At 48.1% G+C, this 23952-nt stretch overlaps 1 protein-coding gene across 1 annotated transcript in view; it reads right to left on the reverse strand.

Moving 5' to 3' along the window:
- Nucleotides 1-23952, reverse strand: part of ntrk3b (neurotrophic tyrosine kinase, receptor, type 3b) — a gene marked incomplete at both ends in the record, with an annotated part of 319611 nt that overhangs the window by 60111 nt on the left and 235548 nt on the right. Inside the window, one exon of the mRNA XM_083662110.1 lies at nt 2590-2778. Coding sequence (XP_083518236.1) covers nt 2590-2778 — 189 coding nt within the window. The remainder of the gene's footprint in view (nt 1-2589; nt 2779-23952) is intronic.

Genomic DNA, 23952 nt, shown 5'->3' on the forward strand with positions numbered 1-23952 from the left:
CGCTCTGCTGCTGCTGCTGCTGCTGCTGCTCGTCTGTGCTGCTGCTGCTGGCGGCGCGAGTCTGGATTACTGTAAAACGGGCTCGTTCGTTTCTTGGGGTGTCGGTTGAGAGCTTTGATGAAGCTTTTGCGATTCTGGTCTTATTTATGCTCAAAGGTACTCGAGTGTGTGTGTGTGCGCGCGCGTGTGTGTGTGTGTGTGTGTGTGTGTGTGTGTGTGTGTGTGTGTGTGTGTGTGTGTGAAATCGAAAGCGTTTTCGCCAAGCCATTTCCTTGAGAATGGCTTCCTCCCGCGGCTGTTTTTGGTTGGCTTTCTCTCTGTCGGGAGAGCACTGTCGCCACTTAGTTGGTCGGTAAAATAGATTATACACATTCAATACTTCCAATATTTTTATAGGAGACGTGGGGGACATTGATCCACGTAGCACCGTCAAAAAAAAAAATATATATTTTTTGACGTCTCAACTCGTCATTGGCAGTGAACCGTTGGATTGTGTTTGACGAGTCAACTCGCCATTGGCAGTGAACGTGTTAACAAGGACGCCTACATTTTATGCATTGCTTATGCGTTGCTTAAAGCGTCGCCCTAGGCGTGTGTGTGAACCTGCCGTTAGACATGTTACTGACACTCTCAGTGATGATTCCTCTCAGTATCTCACCTTTAGGCATGTTACTGATGGTCCCTTGGCTCCCCGACTTCCGGCGCAGATGATGTATTGGCATTGGGGAGGGGAGGAGAGTCTTTAGCACTGTCATTTTCGAGCAAGCGGCGATGAGACAAGCTCGCAAAATCCTATCCGACCCCTCCCATGTACTGAATTCTGAGTACCAGTTACTGCAATCTGAGCAGGAGATACAGGGTACCTCTGTGTAGGTATAATAGATACAAACATTCATTTGTTCCTCAGTCAATCAAACTGATAAATGAAATTACTTTGTGAGCAATGAGCACTTTATCATGGGTGTATGTGTAATGTTGTGGTGTAATGTTGTACCGTATGTTGTATTGTTAAACTGTATGTATGTACTGTATGCAGCTGGACCTTACTCTGAAACAAATGTCTCCCTAGGGAGATGAAATAAAGAAACCTTGAACCTTGAACCTTGAACCTTGACTAAATCCACTCAGTTTGTATCATCAAGATGATTGCGTGGATGATTGTGATTGCATTGGGGAGCAGAGTCTTTAGCTTTATAGTCTGTATTGTCTGGAAAGGAAGCAGCAGGTGGCGCTGCGGCTGGCTGCTGGCACAGTTGCTTTGCGCTGCTCCTCTTGAGCAGTTGATGTAATTGTGAGTAATTAGGCTTTAAAGTGGTCTTGTCTCTCCCCAACCTGGAACACGAGTCCCCAGGGGGGGAGGAGGAGGGGAGGGGGAGAGAAGGAGGGGAGGAGGAGGGGGGGAGAGGAGGAGGAGGGGGGGGGGGCTCTCTGTCTGAACGCCAGGAGCTGCTTTAGTCTAAGCAGATCCTATATAAAGAGACTGGAATTGTGCCACCAGATGCGAGCGCTGTATGAGCACGCTGGCACCGTGGTGACATTAAATGATACAGTTGCCTGAGGGCCTCAGCACTTCTCATCGTAAAGATAAACAGCAAATTGCAACGGAGGAGATGCAACGATGGGAACGAGCTTCATTGAAGACACCATGCTGCTTGATATCCAGCTGCTGGTTCTCCTTTACAGTACAGAACGTTTGGTGGAGATGTTGTGTCTATAAGGTGCGTGCTGGCAGTAACATGAGGTTATATTAACCCTAACCCCTGACGCTCTTATCCAGAACTACTTACAGTACAATGAAGGAGCAGGTAGATGTTCAGTCTCTGGGTCAAGGACACTTAGAAAAAAACTACATCGGCTATAATTGTGGGAATCAAAACTGTGGCCTTTTGCTTACAAGGCAATTCTGCTAACTTAAGTTAAGTTAAGTTATCCTTTATTTATCCCCATGGGGAAATTCATCCTCTGCATTTGAGCCTTCCTCTACTAGGAACCTTCCTAGAACTAGGAGCAGTGGGCAGCCGCAGTGCAGCGCCCAGGGACCAACTCCAGTTCTTTTGCCAGTGTCTTGGTCAGCAGCACTGACAGGAGTATTAACCCTAACATACTGTACATGTCTTTAGGTGGTGGGAGGAAACCAGAGCACCCGGAGAAAACCCACACAAACACGGGGAGAACATGCAAACTCCACACAGAAAGGACCTGGGACGGACCGGGGTTCGAACCCGGGACCTTCTTGTTGTGAGGCAACAGTGCTAACCACTGAGCCACCAAGCCACCCTTTTCAATGAATGCCCATCAAACCTCGGGCAAAGAGTGTAGGGAAGCCTTTTTGTAAAAGCGGTTATACAGAGATAAGAGTAATGGTTGAGATCAAAACGCATCCCTCACAGCTCACAGCTGAGTAGAATATCTTTCGGAGATCTGAGAGTCTGTGGTGTGGTGATTGATATGCTTGAATAACTTTGGCTCAGGGTCGCCTGACGTCTCTATCGATGGCGAGCATGTGACGTTTAGAGAACCAATGGTTATGCGGGTCATGTGGCCAGGATGGGGGAGAGGCACCACATGGTGGCTGAAGCAGTTACTTACAAGTGGCCGGCTTGTTGCAGTTGTGTCCATGTCTGAAGTACTGAGGGTTCTCCACCACGGGGATGCGAGTCATCCCTATGACAACCGCATCAGGACCCGCGTCCAGAGTGCAGGGCGTGATAATCCCATGGTTTACATGATGAAGAGGACTGGCAGAGTCTTCCTCCCCGCTGATCACAGCCACGGGCCCTGGAAACACACAGAGGAAAGATTACAATCCAATGTATGACATTTATGAAAATATCATCAATGATATACTATGGTTCACTGGCACATGCACACTATCACACAATCTGATTTTAAATATACAATACCTTAACTAAAGCAACTTATCATGTAAACACCTGACTCGGATGATCTTATTCAGAATAAGTTAATAATCGGTGTAATTGCTTTCTATTCATTTGGGCATGAAAACACGCCATTGCTAAGTCTGCACGTCATTCTCATTAACAGCCACATATTCATCAATTGAATCAAACTTCAGAAAGACCACCGCCCCGGGCCATCCGGGACCCTGTGCTATCATCGGCCTATCAAAATCAAATAGCCTGCGTTTATAAAGAGCTTTTATCCAAAGCGCTTTACGATCAGTAGGTACATTCATCCATTCATACACCGATGGCGGCAGGCTACCGCCTGGCACACCACCGGGAGCAATTTGGGGTTCAGTGTCTTGCCCAAGGACACTTCGACATGCAGACTGGAGGAGGCGGGAATCGAACCACCGACCTCTTTTATCCAAAGCGATTAGTGGACGACCCGCTCTACCTCCTGAGCTACAGCCAGGGGGAGGAGTGGTAGCGGCAGGTGGAGGGACATCAAGTCAACAGCTGCGGGTCGACAGTGGCTGATTTAGTGGTGTCAGCGTGTCTTGACAACACAGTAAATAAGAATCAAGATGGAGTCCTATCAAAATGATCGCCACCTAAGCCGCGGCAGATAGCTCCACTTCAGCCTGTGTGTGTGTGTGTGTGTGTGTGTGTGTGTGTGTGGGGGGTGGGGGTGGGGGGGGGGGGGGGGTGTTGTTGACGGGGTGGAAGTTGACAAAATCACACGTAAGGCAATAATTTTCCCGCATTTGTGAGCGTGTCCATTGCTGTCATACCTCAACACGGGCTTGATCAGAGGGGATGTGCAGGGCGGACCGCTTACTTTCAAAGCACGTCTTTTCACACAGTCGCTCGCTACCTAGCAACCGCCGGAGACAACAAGCATGCTCAGCTCTGAAGCTCAGCCGACGCCCGCCGCCCACCCACACACCCACACACACACACACACACACACACACACACACACACACATGCCTCCCACCCTCGCACACGCACACGCACACGCACACACACACACACACACACGCACGCACACACGCCTCCCACCCTGTGTGAGCGCACACATACACACACATTTCCAGAGAGGAATACATTAATGGCGTACACCGGGGAATACCGCTTCAAACGTCGGCGCGCGTTTGGTTGCTTGAAATGAATTCGCCGCATTGTCATGATGAATCATGGATGCAAGACTTTACGAAATGGGGGAAGAAAATACCTCAAAGGGATTTAATGCTTTTTTAATGCAACATGAAATAGAATAAAAGTCCATCAGATCATATATGCCAGAGCCAGATCGATCAGGCCTCAGGAGAAAGGCCCTTCAACTACAACTACAAAACAAAAAACACAAAACTACCACTGAGTCCATGGGAGATGGAGTTTTTTCTGAGGAGTGAAGGGATATTGGGCTTCTTGACTTGAGAACATCCCCGAAAATTGCATTTATGTTACCTGAGTGATGAAAAGGCCCGGCGGCCTCTGAGAGTTTTTTTTTTATCATCTCAGACGCTGCTGCAGCTCTGAATGAGATCCAGGAGGGCACATTTCCCCCGGAACGTCTGTCTGAGAGCAAAGTTCCTCTCTATTAAACCAACTTGGATTTATTCAAGAGAAAGTGAAAAAATGAAACGAGCCAACTTCCTCCCTTTCCCAACTTTCTCAGAGCTAATGTGGTTCCTACAATGATGGGTAATATCAGCCGAGCAATATGCCGGGTCAAAGATCCATTTCAACTGAGCTGATGATTCCCATAGGGGGATTCCCCATTAAGACCTGGACTTAAGCGCTGGACGGTTGGGCTTAAGTTGGATCTGAGGCTGGAGGTACCTGCAAGATGACACTGTGAGCCGAGTGATGAAGGCATGTCCACAGTGCACACAATCTGACATTTGTCTGGACCTTTCTGCAAAGACCTGAACATCTTGTCACATGTCTGCTGGCGCTATCATCCGTTCCCTGATATAAAAATACATCTGCATACTAATAAACACGAGACATCAAGGAGGACATGGATTGCTGAGTCTTGAGGCAAAAGGCTAAACCCATATCATGGAGATTAGGAAAATCATAAAAAATAAGAACCATAACGATCTCAGTCCATGAAATCTTTCATCGAAGGCTTGGAATGCACTTTGAAGCACAGACGGTTTCCTCTCTCGCCTAGACGCAGCCATACCCAGCTTCCTCTCTCACCTAGTTCAGCCATACCCAGCTTCCTCTCTCACCTAGACGCAGCCATACCCAGCTTCCTCTCTCACCTAGTTCAGCCATACCCAGCTTCCTCTCTCGCCTAGACGCAGCCATACCCAGCTTCGTCTCTCACCTAGTTCAGCCATACCCAGCTTCCTCTCTCACCTAGATGCAGCCATACCCAGCTTCCTCTCTCACCTAGATGCAGCCATACCCAGCTTCCTCTCTCACCTAGACGCAGCCATACCCAGCTTCCTCTCTCACCTAGTTCAGCCATACCCAGCTTCCTCTCTCACCTAGACGCAGCCATACCCAGCTTCCTCTCTCACCTAGTTCAGCCATACCCAGCTTCCTCTCTCACCTAGACGCAGCCATACCCAGCTTCCTCTCTCACCTAGTTCAGCCATACCCAGCTTCCTCTCTCACCTAGATGCAGCCATACCCAGCTTCCTCTCTTGCCTAGACGCAGCCATACCCAGCTTCCTCTCTCACCTAGACGCAGCCATACCCAGCTTCCTCTCTCACCTAGACGCAGCCATACCCAGCTTCCTCTCTCACCTAGTTCAGCCATACCCAGCTTCCTCTCTCACCTAGACGCAGCCATACCCAGCTTCCTCTCTCACCTAGACGCAGCCATACCCAGCTTCCTCTCTCACCTAGACGCAGCCATACCCAGCTTCCTCTCTCACCTAGACGCAGCCATACCCAGCTTCCTCTCTCGCCTAGACGCAGCCATACCCAGCTTCCTCTCTCGCCTATACGCAGCCATACCCAGCTTCCTCTCTCGCCTAGACGCAGCCATACCCAGCTTCCTCTCTCACCTAGACGCTGCCATACCCAGCTTCCTCTCTCGCCTAGACGCAGCCATACCCAGCTTCCTCTCTCACCTAGACGCAGCCATACCCAGCTTCCTCTCTCGCCTAGATGCAGCCATACCCAGCTTCCTCTCTCACCTAGACGCACCCATACCCAGCTTCCTCTCTCACCTAGACGCAGCCATACCCAGCTTCCTCTCTCACCTAGATGCAGCCATACCCAGCTTCCTCTCTCACCTAGACGCAGCCATACCCAGCTTCATACCCAGCTTCATTTCACGCACTAGTTGGCTGAATGTGAGGGATCATCAAAGGAGATGGCACTAGCAGGACGCACAGAGGGAGCCAAGAAATCATTTAAATGTGCTGAGTTTGACAGACGGCCAGCGCGGCCAGGCTCCTCGTGGAGAGGGCTTAGATCATTGAGGTGTGTCGCCGTTTGAAGATGATTTGCAGAGACAGGTCACACAGCCGGCATCCCTCACTATTAACTGATTTCACTCTTAACCTTTTTCACTATTAACTGATTTCACTATTAACCGCGGTTTTAAACATCACAGTTTCACTATTAACAGATTTCACTATTAACTGATTTCACCTGTTTCACTATTAACCAATTTCACTATTAACCTGTTTCACTATTAACCGCGGTTTAAAACATCACAGTTTCACTATGAACTGTTTTCACCATTAACCGATTTCACTATTAATTGATTTCACTATTAACCGCGGTTTAAAACATCACAGTTTTGTAACCGCAAAGGCTCAGCCACACCGAGTGTTTCTGTTCTCACTCTCAAAAAAGGGACAGCATTCCGCGTTTGTTCAGGCAACGTGTCCCTCATGTCATGTTCTGCACTGCCTGCTCTCCTTTGGCGGTGGAGCAAACCTTTCATGTTCATGAAAAGGGCCGATCAGAGATGCATTCGCTAAAACAGCCAAATCAATGAATCAATCGTGACATTTGCACCATGTGTTTCTCAAGTCAATCTAAGGTCTTCTCCAGCAGCAGAGAGACAGCAGCCTTCAACCTCCTCTGGGTTGGAACATGGAGCGCTGGGCCAGAGGAGCCTTCGGAGAACCAGGCCAGGGTGATGAATGAAGACAGCACGATTATCTGGCCGACATATGAGCCACTGAATGGAATGGAAAACAATAGAGCGGCACAGGCAGCCATAGGATCTAGATGAATGAAGCAGGACAGGAGCAGTTTATGAAGACTTACACTCTGTGGTGTTGAAAAGTGCTGGCCACATAAGGGCTCAGATGGAAAAACACATTTGAACAGTCTTCAAGATGTAAAGGTCAAACAACATGGTGGGAGTTTGAGTTGTCACCTGGAATCAACACTATACTCTAACCCAGCGTTTCTCAACTGGTGGGTCGCGACCCAAAGGTGGGTCGCGGGGCCGTTTTGATTGGCTCGCGGACACTGGCCAATTTTTTTTTTTTTTTTTTTTTTTTTTATATTTCATTTGAGTTAAATTCAGATTATTGAAACTGGATTAGCCTGACCAGTTTTACTTGTTTAACAAGCTGAAGCATATGCTCTGCCTGTAATTCAAGAGAAGTCTGCCTTTTCATTTCATATTAAATTTTAATTCAATTCAGATGATTGAAACTGGATTAGCATGGCCCCAGTTTAATTAAAAGTTATGACCAGTTTAACTAAAAAGCATAATATAGCCTGTCTGTGATTCCTTTTTATTTCATATTAGTTAAATTCAGACTATTGAAACTGGATTAGCATGACCAGGTTAACTTGTTTGATTATTATTATTAGCCAATGAATGTAGGTGTCCATACGGATAATCCTATTGTGAGAGGTACCCTACGCATATGGACCCAATTTCGTAAACATTTTGGGCATACGCAAGCCCTGGAGTCCATGCCTCTTACCTTGAACCCCCTTTTTAAACCTTATTTGACAGATACAGCATTTCAGTTCTGGTTTGGAAAGGGAATACGTTGTGTGGAGGACCTTTTCATTGATGGGGCGTTTGGTTCCTTTGATCATTTTGTTAAAAAGTACAACTTACCACAGTCTCACTTTTACAGGTACCTACAAATTCGCGATTTCACCCGCACACATTTCTCAACATTTCCATCTAAACCTCTGGCTTGCCCATTTGATGATTATCTGAAACTTAATCCCTATTTACCAGGCTGCGTATCAAATTTATATTGTATGATTCAAGAAATGGAAGACTATTCGCTGCACCACCTGAAAGTACAGTGGGAGGAAGACTTGGACACGGAGCTCTCTGACGAAATCTGGAAAAATCTTCTGTCTGTATCAGACATGGGGTGTTACAGTTTAAGATACTTCACCGCTTACACCTTTGTAAAGCCAAACTGGCCCGGATATATCCTGGCTCAGACCCAAATTGCATCAGATGCCATCAGTTTCCGGGTACTTTAGGCCACACATTTTGGACTTGCCCAAAATTGTTCACATTCTGGTCAGACATTTTTAATACATTCTCATATACAGTATATGTCAAAAACAGATTGACCCAGATCCAATTACTGCAATATTTGGGGTTGCCCCTAGCAACAGTGGGATATCCAGACATCAATCAGATCTAATGGCCTTTTCAACATTACTAGCTCGCCGGCTTATTCTTTTTAGCTGGAAATCGCCCACACCTCCGTCACACTCACGCTGGATTCGTGAGGTAATGTCATTTTTTAAGCTAGAAAAATTCAGATGCACAGTCCAGGGTTCTCTGGAAAAGTTTGAAATGACTTGGCACCCCTTCTTAGATTATTACCATAAGGAATTTGACGCAAGAACTTTAGATTAATAGCCCCTAACAGCTCTACCCTACCCTCTTCCCACCTCCCTCTTGTCCTTTCCTTGTCTTTATTTTTTTTATTTTATTTTATTTATTTATTTATTTATTTATTTATTTATTTATTTTTGTTTGTTTGTTTGTTTGTTTGTTTTTTACACTTGGTTGTCATTGCATCACAATTATTCAGGAGATTGTATACATGTATGACATCATGCAACCTTGCACCTATTCTGTATTGTCTGTCTTCCACGGGGTTTGTTTTTTCTTGTTTGTATTGTTTAAAAACGAATAAAAAACAATTTGAAATAAATGATTATTATTATTATTATTATTATTAACTTGTTTAAAAACATATAGGCATGTAATTCAAGATAAGTCTGCCTTTTATTTCATATTTCATACAGTTCAAATAAGACTTTCTGAGCATGACCAGTTTGACTTGTTTAAATTTAAAAACTATAGGCCTGTAATTCAAGTCTGCCTTATTTCAATTGGTTTTTAGCCCTAGTTGCACTTCTGTTGCACTTTTTTGTTCATTTGAGGTTTATAACGGTGCATAAAGGCATTGTGTATTAAATTAATGCGCTATTTTTTGTGCGATAAATTTGAGTGGTTTAAAAAAAAATCTGAAATTTGGGTCGCGACTTCATGACAAGGAAAATAGTGGGTCCTGAGGCTACACCAGTTGAGAACCACTGCTCTAACCTGTGTGGTGACCAGTCAGGTGTGAGGTGACCAGTGAGGTGAGATACATTTTTGATAGATTACCGCTAGCGCCTTTAACACGCAACAGTGTGCAACAGTGTGACGTGAAATTCACACATCTGCCTGTACAGCGGAAGCATACGACAATCGACATCAGATAATAAACAGACTTCATTTATTTTGGATTGGGAGACTAACAGTAACACCCCGCCTTCATATGCGATTTGAGGCAATGTAATGGGGAGATGGCTACGCTATAGAGTTGCTAAGTACGGCCAGAATTAAATTGCATAACCGCACATCAAAAGCGCAGAGCTCGGGCAGAGTTGACAATACGGAAATACTCAGTCAGCATAAAACGCACAATGTCGACCGCACATGTACAGTCATCCATATGCATCACATCAACATCATGTCAATCAAACAATGCCAATGTCACATGTACTGTAAAGCAGCATGTACTGTAAAGCAGCATGTACTGTAAAGCATCATGTACTGTAAAGCACCATGTACTGTAAAGCACCATGTACTGTAAAGCACCGTGTACTGTAAAGCACCATGTACTGTAAAGCACCAGTACATGTACTGTAAAGCACCAGTACATGTACTGTAAAGCAGCATGTACTGTAAAGCAGCATGTACTGTAAAGCACCAGTGCATGTCAGTAAAAAAGTAAAAAAGCCCACATTTGTTTTAAGTTGCAGGCGTCGCGGCTGGTGTGATCCCATCGCAAGATGGTCTCTAGTTATTATCATCATCATCATCTTCATCATCATCATTATTATCATTATTATTATTATTATATCATCGTAATTATCATTATCATTCTTCTTCTTCTTCTTATTATTATTCATATTTATTATTTGTGCAAACAAACCTGACTAAAGTAAGACCTGGCAGGGGTGTATGTATGTGTGTGTCGTCTCTAACAGACTTGCTGAAGGTGATACTCAGCAACAGCAAAAAGAAAAAAAGAAAAGCCAGTGAGCGGGGTGGCTCTGTGGGCTTTCCCCTGTGGTCAGGAATAAATTGTGCGGAGTGTGATCGCTTCTGTCCCGCCCCCTTGTGGTAATTATCGCACAGATTCCTTTCAAAGGTAGTTAATTAGGACTGGAATGAACTGGAGGACATGTAAAATGAAGAAGAGAGCACAGGCAGGAAAGCTTACTGAGGCGCGGACCTCGCTTCTCGTTAGGAATGGATTTAAATCAAATTAAACCCTTGTGGGAAGGAAGGGTCAGAAACGGGGTGAAATCCAGGAAAACACGGTGCTTGTGGCGGTGGTGTAAAAGGAGACATGGCTTCTTGAGGAAACTGATGGCTGTGCCACAGCTCTGTAAGACATCAAGCAAACAGTCATAGCGCCCGAGGCTTCGTCATAAATCTACTGAGGGCAGCCATTTGCTGCCCTGTACAACTCCTTGTCTCCCTGTTCGTCTGCGAGGCAGGAGGCAGGCTGCTGGGGGGCAGGCCGCTGGGAGGCAGGCCAGGGGGAGGCAGGCTGCTGGGAGGCAGGCCACTGGGAGGCAGGCCGCTGGGAGGCAGGCCACTGGGAGGCAGGCCGCTGGGAGGCAGGCTGCTGGGAGGCAGGCCAGTGGGGGGCAGGCCGCTGGGAGGCAGGCCAGGGGGAGGCAGGCTCCTGGGAGGCAGGCTGCTGGGAGGCAGGCCACTGGGAGGCAGGCCGCTGGGAGGCAGGCCACTGGGAGGCAGGCCGCTGGGAGGCAGGCCACTGGGAGGCAGGCCGCTGGGAGGCAGGCCAGGGGGAGGCAGGCCACTGGGAGGCAGGCCACTGGGAGGCAGGCCACTGGGAGGCAGGCCAGGGGGAGGCAGGCCACTGGGAGGCAGGCCACTGGGAGGCAGGCCGCTGGGAGGCAGGCCACTGGGAGGCAGGCCACTGGGAGGCAGGCCACTGGGAGGCAGGCCACTGGGAGGCAGGCCACTGGGAGGCAGGCCGCTGGGAGGCAGGCCAGGGGGAGGCAGGCCACTGGGAGGCAGGCCACTGGGAGGCAGGCCATGGGAGGCAGGCCGCTGGGAGGCAGGCCGCTGGGAGGCAGGCCGCTGGGAGGCAGGCCAGGGGGAGGCAGGCTGCTGGGAGGCAGGCCGCTGGGAGGCAGGCCAGGGGGAGGCAGGCTGCTGGGAGGCAGGCCGCTGGGAGGCAGGCCAGGGGGAGGCAGGCTGCTGGGAGGCAGGCCGCTGGGAGGCAGGCCGCTGGGAGGCAGGCCGCTGGGAGGCAGGCCGCTGGGAGGCAGGCCAGGGGGAGGCAGGCTGCTGGGAGGCAGGCCACTGGGAGGCAGGCCGCTGGGAGGCAGGCCACTGGGAGGCAGGCCTGATGATTGGAAACCTGCTAACAGCAGCCTTTGCAGGTGGGCTCTGAGAGGACTCAGCTAAGTCCCTTGAACAGCAGGGCTCACGTCCCCCAACAACTTTGATGCTAAAATAAATCGGGTGCTAATAGCCGCTCGCCTCGCGCGCCATTATGATGGTGACGTGCAAACACGCCGCGAGGGTAGCATTAGCATTAGCGCTATGATAAGGCTGCTTAATTGCCAAATGCCACAATCGTGTGAAGAGGCCTTGAGGTTGTGTGCAAAGGTCAGATGACAACCCCCCCTCCCCCCACTGCGGTGAAGGAGACATGTAAATAGCCCCTCCCCCCACTGCAGTGAAGGAGACATGTAAATAGCCCCTCCCCCCACTGCGGTGAAGGAGACATGTAAATAGCCCCTCCCCCCACTGCAGTGAAGGAGACATGTAAATAGCCCCTCCCCCCACTGCGGTGAAGGAGACATGTAAATAGTCCCTCCCCACTGCGGTGAAGGAGACGTGTAAATAGCCCCTCCCCCCACTGCGGTGAAGGAGACATGTAAATAGCCCCTCCCCCCACTGCGGTGAAGGAGACATGTAAATAGCCCCTCCCCCACTGTGGTGAAGGAGACATGTAAATAGTCCCTCCCCCCACTGCGGTGAAGGAGACATGTAAATAGCCCCTCCCCCCCCTGTGTTGAAGGAGACGTGTAAATAGCCCCTCCTCCCCCCACTGTGGTGAAGGAGACATGTAAATAGCCCCCCCCCACTGCAGTGAAGGAGACATGTAAATAGCCCCTCCCCCCACTGTGTTGAAGGAGACGTGTAAATAGCCCCTCCCCCCACTGCAGTGAAGGAGACATGTAAATAGACCCTCCCCCCACTGCGGTGAAGGAGACATGTAAATAGCCCCCCCCCCACACACACACTGCAGTGGAGACATGTAAATAGCCCCCCCCCCCACTGCAGTGAAGGAGACATGTAAATAGCCCCCCCACACACACACACACTGCAGTGAACGAGACATGTAAATAGCCACCCCCCCACACACACACACTGCAGTGAAGGAGACATGTACAGTAAATAGCCCCCCGCCCCATTGCAGTGAAGGAGACATGTAAATAGCCCCCCCCCCCCCCCCACACACACACACACACACACTGCGGTGAAGGAGACATGTAAATAGCTTTCCTGACAAATAGGCTCACCCTGCTCACTCAAGCCCTGCACTCGCAGACAGCCATGCTCAACATGCAGCAGCCACGCGGGGCCGCAGGCTAAACCCGCGCTAACCCCATTCCTCACCGTGTGTCCAAACAGCAGCCTCTCTACGGCCTAAACACCCCCCGGACGCACGCGCCGCCCGCTGCCCCCCTGTGAGCAACTGTGGCGAAACACTGAGCGCGAGGAGGAGGACAGCCGATATTTATGGCCCCTCCGCAAAGTAGGCTATCAAGAATTTACAGTCGGCTCCACACGGCTCGATGTGCACTCTCTTTATTGTGGCATGAGCGGCTCGACACTGAGGGGAAGGACGGCCGAGTGGAGACAGAAATAAACACAGGTTTGAGGCCAGCCATAAAGCTATCAGGCGTCACCATCTGAAGCCACTCAAATGTCCTCTAGAATCAGCCCCGTCCAAGCGGACATTATCTGCAATGACACAGCGCCGAACCAATCACAGGCGCTGTTGCTGCCGGACATCTCTTGTGTCTCGATGATGCTGGGAATGACAATAACACACGATTGTTATTCCGTCTGTGTTCCCGGCGCGCCATATCAGCGTTTATATCTTTGACACAACGCGTTGTTGCCCCCTGTAAGCTCCCCGAAGACACACCGACCAATTTTTGCACGAGTCTGAAAAGTGATGGAAAATGACATCGTCATCCGGCGGCCGAGTCGACCCGAGTCTATTGCTGCGCTCGCTCGCGGCCACCAGGGGAGGCGACACAACAGGCCGCCGCATTTTATTAGTCGTTATGCATCCCGGGCGCAAATTGAAAACAAAACAGGCAGAGATCAGAGGATGTATTCCGGTCGGGGGGTTTCATTCTGCTCCCATGGCAATGTAATCAGAAGGGCCCAACCATTTTGCATCATAACACACACACACACACACACACACACACACACACACACACACACACACACACACACACGCTCAGCAGCTATATTTCTTGTTGTGGCATTATTAGAATGTGAAATGGTGTCTGGCACAATGTGCATCATGTAAATCACACGGGCGAGAGAGAGCTGATGATGATGATGTGTGTGTGCATCAGTGCTGCTGCAGGTCAAGACACTGCATATTAATGTGAGCCGCCCGCCTTGATGGGAAGCAACAAGTATTCTCACCATCTGACAGCGAGGACAGTCCCTCTGTCAATAATATCATGTCAGTGACTCACTGACATGATATTACTGGATCAATGTGACATCATCATCACTGATGACATCACAATTGCTGGCGTGACATCATCGGTGACATCATCAGTCGGAAGCAGGGAAGGTACTGTATGCTGATGATGTCACAATGGCTCTGTGAATTTGACTAGATTTTTGCTCTCCAGTGTGATGATCAAAACCACCAATGCTTCATGCTCTCTCGTTCCTCTCTCTCACTCTCATTCATGCTCTCTCGTTCCTCTCTCTCGCTCTCCTTCATGCTCTCTCGTTCCTCTCTCTCACTCTCCTTCATGCTCTCTCGTTCCTCTCTCTCACTCTCCTTCATGCTCTCTCGTTCCTCTCTCTCACTCTCCTTCATACTCTCGTTCCTCTCTCTCACTCTCCTTCATGCTCTCTCGTTCCTCTCACTCTCCTTCATGCTCTCTCGTTCATCTCTCTCGCTCTCCTTCATGCTCTCTCATTCCTCTCTCTCACTCTCCTTCATGCTCTCTCGTTCCTCTCTCTCACTCTCCTTCATACTCTCGTTCCTCTCTCTCACTCTCCTTCATGCTCTCTCGTTCCTCTCACTCTCCTTCATGCTCTCTCGTTCCTCTCTCTCGCTCCTTCATGCTCTCTCGTTCCTCTCTCTCACTCTCCTTCATGCTCTCTCGTTCCTCTCTCTCGCTCTCCTTCATGCTCTCTCGTTCCTCTCTCTCGCTCTCCTTCATGCTCTCTCGTTCCTCTCTCTCGCTCTCCTTCATGCTCGCTCATTCCTCTCTCTCACTCTCCTTCATGCTCTCTCGTTCCTCTCTCACTCTCCTTCATGCTCTCTCGTTCCTCTCTCTCACTCCTTCATGCTCTCTCGTTCCTCTCTCTCACTCTCCTTCATACTCTCGTTCCTCTCTCTCACTCTCCTTCATGCTCTCTCGTTCCTCTCTCTCACTCTCCTTCATGCTCTCTCGTTCCTCTCTCACTCTCCTTCATGCTCTCTCGTTCCTCTCTCTCACTCTCCTTCATGCTCTCTCGTTCCTCTCTCTCACTCTCCTTCATGCTCTCTCGTTCCTCTCTCTCACTCTCCTTCATGCTCTCTCGTTCCTCTCTCACTCTCCTTCATGCTCTCTCGTTCCTCTCTCTCACTCTCCTCCATGCTCTCTCGTTCCTCTCTCTCACTCTCCTTCATGCTCTCTCGTCCCTCTCTCACTCTCCTTCATGCTCTCTCGTTCCTCTCTCTCACTCTCCTTCATGCTCTCTCGTTCCTCTCTCTCACTCTCCTTCATGCTCTCTCGTTCCTCTCTCTCGCTCTCCTTCATGCTCTCTCGTTCCTCTCTCTCGCTCTCCTTCATGCTCTCTCGTTCCTCTCTCTCGCTCTCCTTCATGCTCTCTCGTTCCTCTCTCTCGCTCTCCTTCATGCTCTCTCGTTCATCTCTCTCGCTCTCCTTCATGCTCTCTCGTTCCTCTCTCTCACTCTCCTTCATGCTCTCTCGTTCCTCTCTCTCACTCTCCTTCATGCTCTCTCGTTCCTCTCTCTCACTCTCCTTCATGCTCTCGTTCCTCTCTCTCACTCTCCTTCATGCTCTCTCGTTCCTCTCTCACTCTCCTTCATGCTCTCTCGTTCCTCTCTCTCGCTCCTTCATGCTCTCTCGTTCCTCTCTCTCGCTCTCCTTCATGCTCTCTCGTTCCTCTCTCTCGCTCTCCTTCATGCTCTCTCGTTCCTCTCTCTCGCTCTCCTTCATGCTCGCTCATTCCTCTCTCTCACTCTCCTTCATGCTCTCTCGTTCCTCTCTCACTCTCCTTCATGCTCTCTCGTTCCTCTCTCTCACTCTCCTTCATGCTCTCTCGTTCCTCTCTCTCACTCTCCTTCATGCTCTCTCGTCCCTCTCTCACTCTCCTTCATGCTCGCTCGTTCCTCTCTCTCACTCTCCTTCATGCTCTCTCGTTCCTCTCTCTCACTCCTTCATGCTCTCTCGTTCCTCTCTCACTCTCCTTCATGCTCTCTCGTTCCTCTCTCTCACTCTCCTTCATGCTCTCTCGTTCCTCTCTCGCTCTCCTTCATGCTCTCTCGTTCCTCTCTCACACTCCTTCATGCTCTCTCATTGCTCTCTCTCGCTCTCCTTCATGCTCTCTCGTCCCTCTCTCACTCTCCTTCATGCTCTCTCGTTCCTCTCTCTCACTCTCCTTCATGCTCTCTCGTTCCTCTCTCTCACTCCTTCATGCTCTCTCGTTCCTCTCTCACTCCTTCATGCTCTCTCGTTCCTCTCTCTCACTCTCCTTCATGCTCTCTCGTTCCTCTCTCTCACTCCTTCATGCTCTCTCGTTCCTCTCTCTCACTCTCCTTCATACTCTCGTTCCTCTCTCTCACTCTCCTTCATGCTCTCTCGTTCCTCTCTCTCACTCTCCTTCATGCTCTCTCGTTCCTCTCTCACTCTCCTTCATGCTCTCTCGTTCCTCTCTCTCACTCTCCTTCATGCTCTCTCGTTCCTCTCTCTCACTCTCCTTCATGCTCTCTCGTTCCTCTCTCTCACTCTCCTTCATGCTCTCTCGTTCCTCTCTCACTCTCCTTCATGCTCTCTCGTTCCTCTCTCTCACTCTCCTCCATGCTCTCTCGTTCCTCTCTCTCACTCTCCTTCATGCTCTCTCGTTCCTCTCTCACTCTCCTTCATGCTCTCTCGTTCCTCTCTCTCACTCTCCTCCATGCTCTCTCGTTCCTCTCTCTCGCTCTCCTTCATGCTCTCTCGTTCCTCTCTCTCACTCTCCTTCATGCTCTCTCGTTCCTCTCTCACTCTCCTTCATGCTCTCTCGTTCCTCTCTCTCACTCTCCTTCATGCTCTCTCGTTCCTCTCTCTCACTCTCCTTCATGCTCTCTCGTTCCTCTCTCTCACTCTCCTTCATGCTCGCTCGTTCCTCTCTCTCTCTCTCCTTCATGCTCTCTCGTTCCTCTCTCTCGCTCTCCTTCATGCTCTCTCGTTCCTCTCTCTCACTCTCATTCATGCTCTCTCCACCAAGTGAAAATAGCAACAATAACGTAAAAGTAAGTAATAATAATAATACTCAAATAATGACAGCAGTTGATCGAAATGGAAATTCACCGATCAACTCAAGCAGCAGCTGTTTCATCATCACTTAAACGCATTTTTACGCAAGACTTCCTTTCTTTCATCTCTCCCTATTGTCTCTTTCCATTTCCCCTTGGGCTAATTCTCCCCCCCTCTCTCTCTCTCTCCCTCTCTCTCTCTCCCTCTCTCTCCCCCCTCTCTCTCTCAGCAGCAGGCATCTTTCGTGGCTGCCTCTCTCCCTCCCCCTGTTGGCAGGTTCAGGACCGGGGGGGGGGGGGGGGGGGGGGGGGGGGGGATGTTAATTGGACATCTAGCCGAGACACACGAACACAAATCAACCTTCACACACCCCCCCCCCCCCCCGCCTAACGCCTAGTGTCTACTGCGGGCGCCACTGTGCGCCGCCGCCGCGGCTATGATCACACCTGCTGAGGAGGGAGGATCAGTGCAGGACTGGAGGGCCTCGGATGTTGGAAACACAAATGCTAATCCAAAACAAACCACTCTGTGCAAAGAGAAATGCCTTTTAGACTTGAATCACTTGCTATTAGAAAGCTTGCTGGAGTGCTTGGATGCAACCAAGCAAGCAAGGAGCCACCACACAAACGCATGGTTAGAGTTTCGATGATGTCACCCTCAAAAAGATGCTGAAGACGTGTTTGAAGAGAAGACGCGTTGGTATTTTCCCATACAATGAGGCAATCCAGTAAACTAAACTTAAAGCTATAGCGTTAGCCGAGTAAACTACATGAGGGCAAGTGGTGGACTGGACATAGTACAGAATGGAAGTTTATTTGGAGTCTTGGACTGCAGCGATCGCACCAACGGCAGCAGAAACCGTAAGTTCGCTCCTTTTTATAGCGTTGTGAAATGTCGGCTGCACGGCGGGCGCGGATCTATAAATAGTATGAAATCATTTGCGTGGATTTATGGCGGGCGGACGGTTCATGCATACACGTGGATTAGGATGGCATAAAAGCTCATCCGCGCATCTCTACCGTGCAGATTGTCCATGTCCCAGTGTGTATACTGTTAGGTAAGAGACAAGAGAAACACAAGGTGCAACCCGAGTGATCAAAACAAGTCAACACACGTTCTCTGTGTCTGTGGCCTGTCTGTTGGCTGTTTGTGTGTATGGAAATGACTTGGCTAGCTATACTGCGGGCCACCTAGAAACCAAATCAACAAATGCATGAGCACAATCCCAGCTGACACTTATGAAATGGAGTCCTGAGCGATGATGTACAGCAGGGAGAGAGAGGCCACTTCCATCCTGACATCCTTTCCACCACAAACGGATAAACGTACAATTTCACTATTGTCTCTTTACAACAAATATGACGTCCTGTCACGGGATAAAGACAGACACATGAGGGAAGTGTGGGTAGTGACACAGCGACTACACGGACTCAGGCGCCTAAAGAAATTTGGGCTAAGGCCAGAGATCCTTAGGGACTTCTACAGAGGCACCATTGAAAGCCTGCTGACTGGCTGCTTCACCACCTGGTACGGGAACGGTACCACCATGGACCGCAGGGCGCTACGGAGAGTGAGACGCGCGGCCCAGCACGTAACAGGATGTGAGCTGCCAGAACTGCATGAACTGTATAACCAGCGGTGCCTCAGGAGGTCCCTGAAGATCATCAAAGACACAAACCATCCCCACAACAGCCTGTTCTCCCTGTTACCCTCAGGGAGGAGATACAGGGTTCCAAAAGCACGCACAAATCGCTTGAGGAACAGTTTCTTCCCGCAGGCCACGAGACTCCTTAACATACACAAATAGTGTAGTAGCTGTACTGTACCGTACTGTAGCTGCTACCATTACGTATGTCTAATGTTTAATTGTATGTTTAATAAGGTATATGCTATTTGCACCTGTATGTCAAATACGTCGAATTTAAAATGTTTAAGCACGTCTAAAGTATGCACATGACATGTGCACCTATGTGCAGTGAATATGCCACTGTCTCTGACTTGTCTTATCACTATACTGCCTTATTGCTTGTTGTGTCTCTTGTTGTTTTTGCACTCATATGCCCTGTTATATTTGTACTATGTTGTAAACGGAGTCCACAGCACAAGAATTTCACACGTGATACTTGTACTACGGAGTGACAATAAAAATCTTGAATCTTGAATCTAGTGGAGAGGTAGAAGCACTCGCTTTACCACCACGGAGACCCGGGTTCAATTCCCTGCACATGTATCAGAGGAAGCATGTGCTAGGCTACAGCTCTGCACATGTATCAGAGGAGGCATGTGCTAGTCTACAGCTCTCCCCAGATTGGCAGAGGGGGTGGAGCAACGACCGGGACAGCAGGGGGAATACAGCTGACAGTCACATGACGTGTCTTGCCCCGGAAGTGAGTTTCCCATTAATTTTCTCCATAGACATTTTGAAAAATCCTTATCCTACGAGTTTTAAGGCTGGAACCAAGCCAACACGTGACGTACTTAATCGTGAGTGACAATCAAATATTTCAGTTGGAGTGAAAGCAAAAATAAAGACAGGGAAGAAAATCGAAAATTGTATTTAGTTCCCGCTTGTTATTTTTTTGTTTTTGCTCCAAGTGAAATGTTTTTCGAAATGTCTATGGAGGAAATGAATGGGAAACTCACTTCCGGGGCAAGAGACGTCACATGACTGTCCAGCTCTATAGACCCTTTTTATGTTTGTAAACAGCGATGACGTATTTTGTGGGCGGAGACGAACTGGTTGCAGAAAGTGACAGCTAGCGGTTCAGCTGTCAGAGAAATATGGAAGATCCGGACGCCTCCTCCACGTATTTTAAAGCTTTGCCAGCAACAGACAGCCAGGTTATCTTACACAGATAAGATAACTCTTTCAATGGGGTGATGTTTCCTGAGCCGTACTCACTGTCAGGATGGGTCTAGGATCCAACTACATCGCCAAAGTTGCAGTGCCGGACATCGTCATAATTCCTATAGTGGGAAAGTCCAGCATCTCTACGGCACAAGATGTCTTTTTCCCATATTCCGGGGGTCTCTCTGGTTTCGGCTTCACTTGCTTCCTCAGAGTTTTGGTTAGCGCGATGCGTGCGTAACTAACCCCTGTGACGTCCACTCCAAATAGCTCTATTGGCCAATTGGATGGGAGAGGGGGAAAAAAACGAGAGAGAAACAAATAAATCGATAAGATAATTATATAAATATGAATAGGATTGATGGAAACGGGAGTGGGAATTAAGCCGAGAATAATCTCCCTGCATCATTTCACCTCAGTCTGCGTCTATTGCGTTATTGACGGTATATTCCATGACACTACAGTATACTAACACACTGGGGCTGCTCCTCCTCGGTGTGCTGCAACAGTAGGAGAGGAGACTGTAGGGCTCTTTAATATTTCAGTCAGACTCCCAGCAGACTGATGGCTTACAGGGGCATCCGTGCAGGGCGAACAGCCAAGGTTAGCTGTAACATCAACGGCCTTCTGTTTGTACCTGTGCCCAGAGAGTGCCCTCTGCTACACCCAGGAAGAGGAGGCTCCTCTGTGGGTTCCTCGGGGTGTGTGTGGCTGATGCTTCTGCATTGAAACATACAGTGATGACTGAAATACAAATATAATAGCTGGTAAATCAGAATAAAATGTGGCTCTTAAAAATGTAATAGCACTGATTTGGAATGTTTCATGTATTATTAAAACGGGTCTTTACAGCACCATACATGGTCCATGCAGCAGCATTTGGTGCATGATAGTATGTGTGACAAATCTATCAAAGTGGATTAATCATGTATGCAATTGGCTCAACTAATATTGAACACATTTGAATCTTACAGTTTGTGTGCATGCTGCCAATGCATGTCAAATGTCCCAGTTTTATTAGCGTCTAAATGAAAAATGTCTCTCAGGCTGAAATAATTAAAAACTATACAATATCTGGTGACATAGATCAGACACTTTAAACCATTTTAATTAATTGTATCTGTGTAAGTCTATCTGATAGTACACCAAGGAAATTGTATACATCTCATTATACATCAATTCTTGAAGCTTATATGTTAGATAAAATCAACATGACCTTCTACTGTAAGAGGGTCAATGTTCATTTTTTTTGAGTGTGTAGAGAACCTGTCAAAGGGGTCTTTACTGTATTTACCATAAAGGGTCCCAGATTTATTTATACATCAATAAATCAATCTTTATTGATAGAGCACCTTTCACGCAGGGCAGCAATAAACGTGCTCAACACAGAGGCAATAAAAACAATCATAAACGAGGAAATTAAAAGTATAAGAGATAAACAACATAAATACAAGCTTGTGCATTTTTGTGATAAACGCATATAATTGCATGTAGGTATTCTTATAGCCAAAGGCAATCCAAAAACAACGGATATGGGGGCATCATGAATTCTGAAATAAAAAAATAAAAAAATACATAAAAAATCAAAAAAAATAAAAAAATAAAATAAAAAATAAAATAAAAAAATAAATAAATAAATAAATAAATAAATAAATAAATAAATAAATAAATAAATGCAATTTCTTTTGCAGCCACAGACTGTGTAGACTAGCTCAGAAGCTTCCTTCTAACTCACAATTGAAGACTCAAAATAAGTGATTGTCATAACTGCCCAAACCGAACCGCATGAAGAAAGCTTCACTTTTCATTCCCGGGTCAAAACCACCCCGTCACAACCGGGTCAAAACCCGGTCACTCCCGGGTCAATTGAGTCATCAGCTGTTTGCACCAGCTGGCCTCAACTATGCAAAAGCAGAGCGGCACATCTTTACACACTTCCATTGCGAGCCAATATTCCTGCAGTCTTTTTGAACAGCCTGCTACGTGTCTGTCTTTCTATCCAATTCAGCGCTGCTACTGTCATCGTGCACCCCTCCACCTCCCCGCCTCCGCCTCCCCGCCTCCGCCCAGGCTGGGTAGATGCATCAGCTTCATCAGTCTCAGGAGAGTCTTCAGTCCCCACCACCACCACCAGCAGTGTCTAGACTCCACGGGGGGATGGGTTTATCTTGCCTGGCGCCCCTCCATCTCAATATCTCCCTGTAGGGTCTAAGCGTCAAAGACTTTCCTGGCAAGACTTAATTCTCACTATATATTCTGTCCATGTAAAAACATATTCTGTTATTATAATAAACATTTGATTTTATTCATTCACTAGTCTGTCCTGATTGAAATATCACAATGTGACTGTCAACTAGGCCATATCAAATGAGTGATGACTATCCTTCACAACAGACAAGACTATAATTCAATAGGCCATAAAATAAGAGAAAATGACAGTGGGTCTAAAACAGCATATGCGGACGTACTGGAGCTCTTCTGTTCCAGTTTAACACCTTGAAATAATCAAAATTCATGTTCTCTACTTTCTCCACATGGAAGCTTCACGCTGCCCCGACATGCTGAAGGATGTGTCAGACTGGATGTACAAGACAGACATTTCAAACGAAACAAACGTCCAAACTGCACAGGAGGCAAACTACTGTGGCCGGGGCGCTCTAAAAGCAGACGCATCACTACCCGCAGTGGGCTGCCTGTCACTCAGTGTCATCTGCATAAGAACAGGGCCTGCTGCTAAAGTTAGCTTCCCCCACTAGCGCCTGTGAATACATCTGTGTCAGTGTAAACACAGAGAACTGTGGACTGGGTGAAATCTCATCGCCTGACTTCTCAGCAAGACAAACAAGCCAAACTTATTTGGAAGACGAGCCGCGAGAGATGAACAGGGACGCCTTCAGAGAAACCTAAACATGAACGCGAGCGAGACCACTAGCGTTGAATCAAGATGAAAGAAGGAAGCGAAAGTAAAATGTAGGTCATTTTATCTGGCTCAGTGTGACTGGGGGGCACCAACGAAGAAGAAGGGAAGCAAACCAACTAATGCAGCCAATTAAACCTCCCGTGTCCCCCCCCCCCCCCCCTCCCATCAGCAAACACTTCAAAGTGCTGCCATCAGTTTTGCCATCAGGCAATGAAGCGAATGAGCTTTGCTGTAAATGAGCCTGGATGCTGAGGATGCTGAGGATGCTGAGCTGGATGCTGAGGAAATGACACGCATCACACTGAGAACACAGTACGACCATAGTAAGAACACAGTAAGGCTTCATTTATACTTATTATAAAGTGTCGCTCAGCACATGGTCGCAGACGAAAAAGAAAGTGTCGCTCATGGTGTTGCATTTATACTTCAGTGAACGTTTGCCTCAGTTAAACGGTCACCTGACACCCGAACACTATCAGTGCAGACAGCCAAGAGAAGAGAGGGAATGCACAGTGAAACCACCTCGGAGGCAAGATGTATTTAACGTACTTGGCTGCAGCCGCATATAAACGACACACAACCACACAACTCACATCCTCTCTCTCTGGGAAATTGGTCACAATGTTCTTTGTGATTTTCACGAAGTCACACATCAAGGACAGGCTGATAAAAATAGCGGGGACACGTTCATTCATTTCAATCGAGCGAAAACCAAAACAAGGAAGGAAGTAAAGTGCGTGCCGTCTATATAGCCAATCAGACTTGCTATGACGTAGTCAGCGACACTAGACATTTCACCAGGTAGCAGACACTGCTGCTCGCCGACACTTGAAAGTGTCGACTCAAGTCCTCATTTCTGTCGGTGACCGTTTCAAAAGTGTCGGCAGACGAAGCATCAATTGGGCCTGAGACCCGCAGCTACACTGATCTTTTCTTCTCATCTCAACTCTCATCTTCCGTTTAGCAGATGCGAGATGTTCAGAGATTTTATTTGATTTAAAATAAAAAATAAAATATATATTTTTTCT

Source organism: Poromitra crassiceps (assembly GCF_964638095.1).
Source record: "Poromitra crassiceps genome assembly, chromosome: 28".
Lineage (NCBI taxonomy): Eukaryota > Metazoa > Chordata > Actinopteri > Beryciformes > Melamphaidae > Poromitra > Poromitra crassiceps.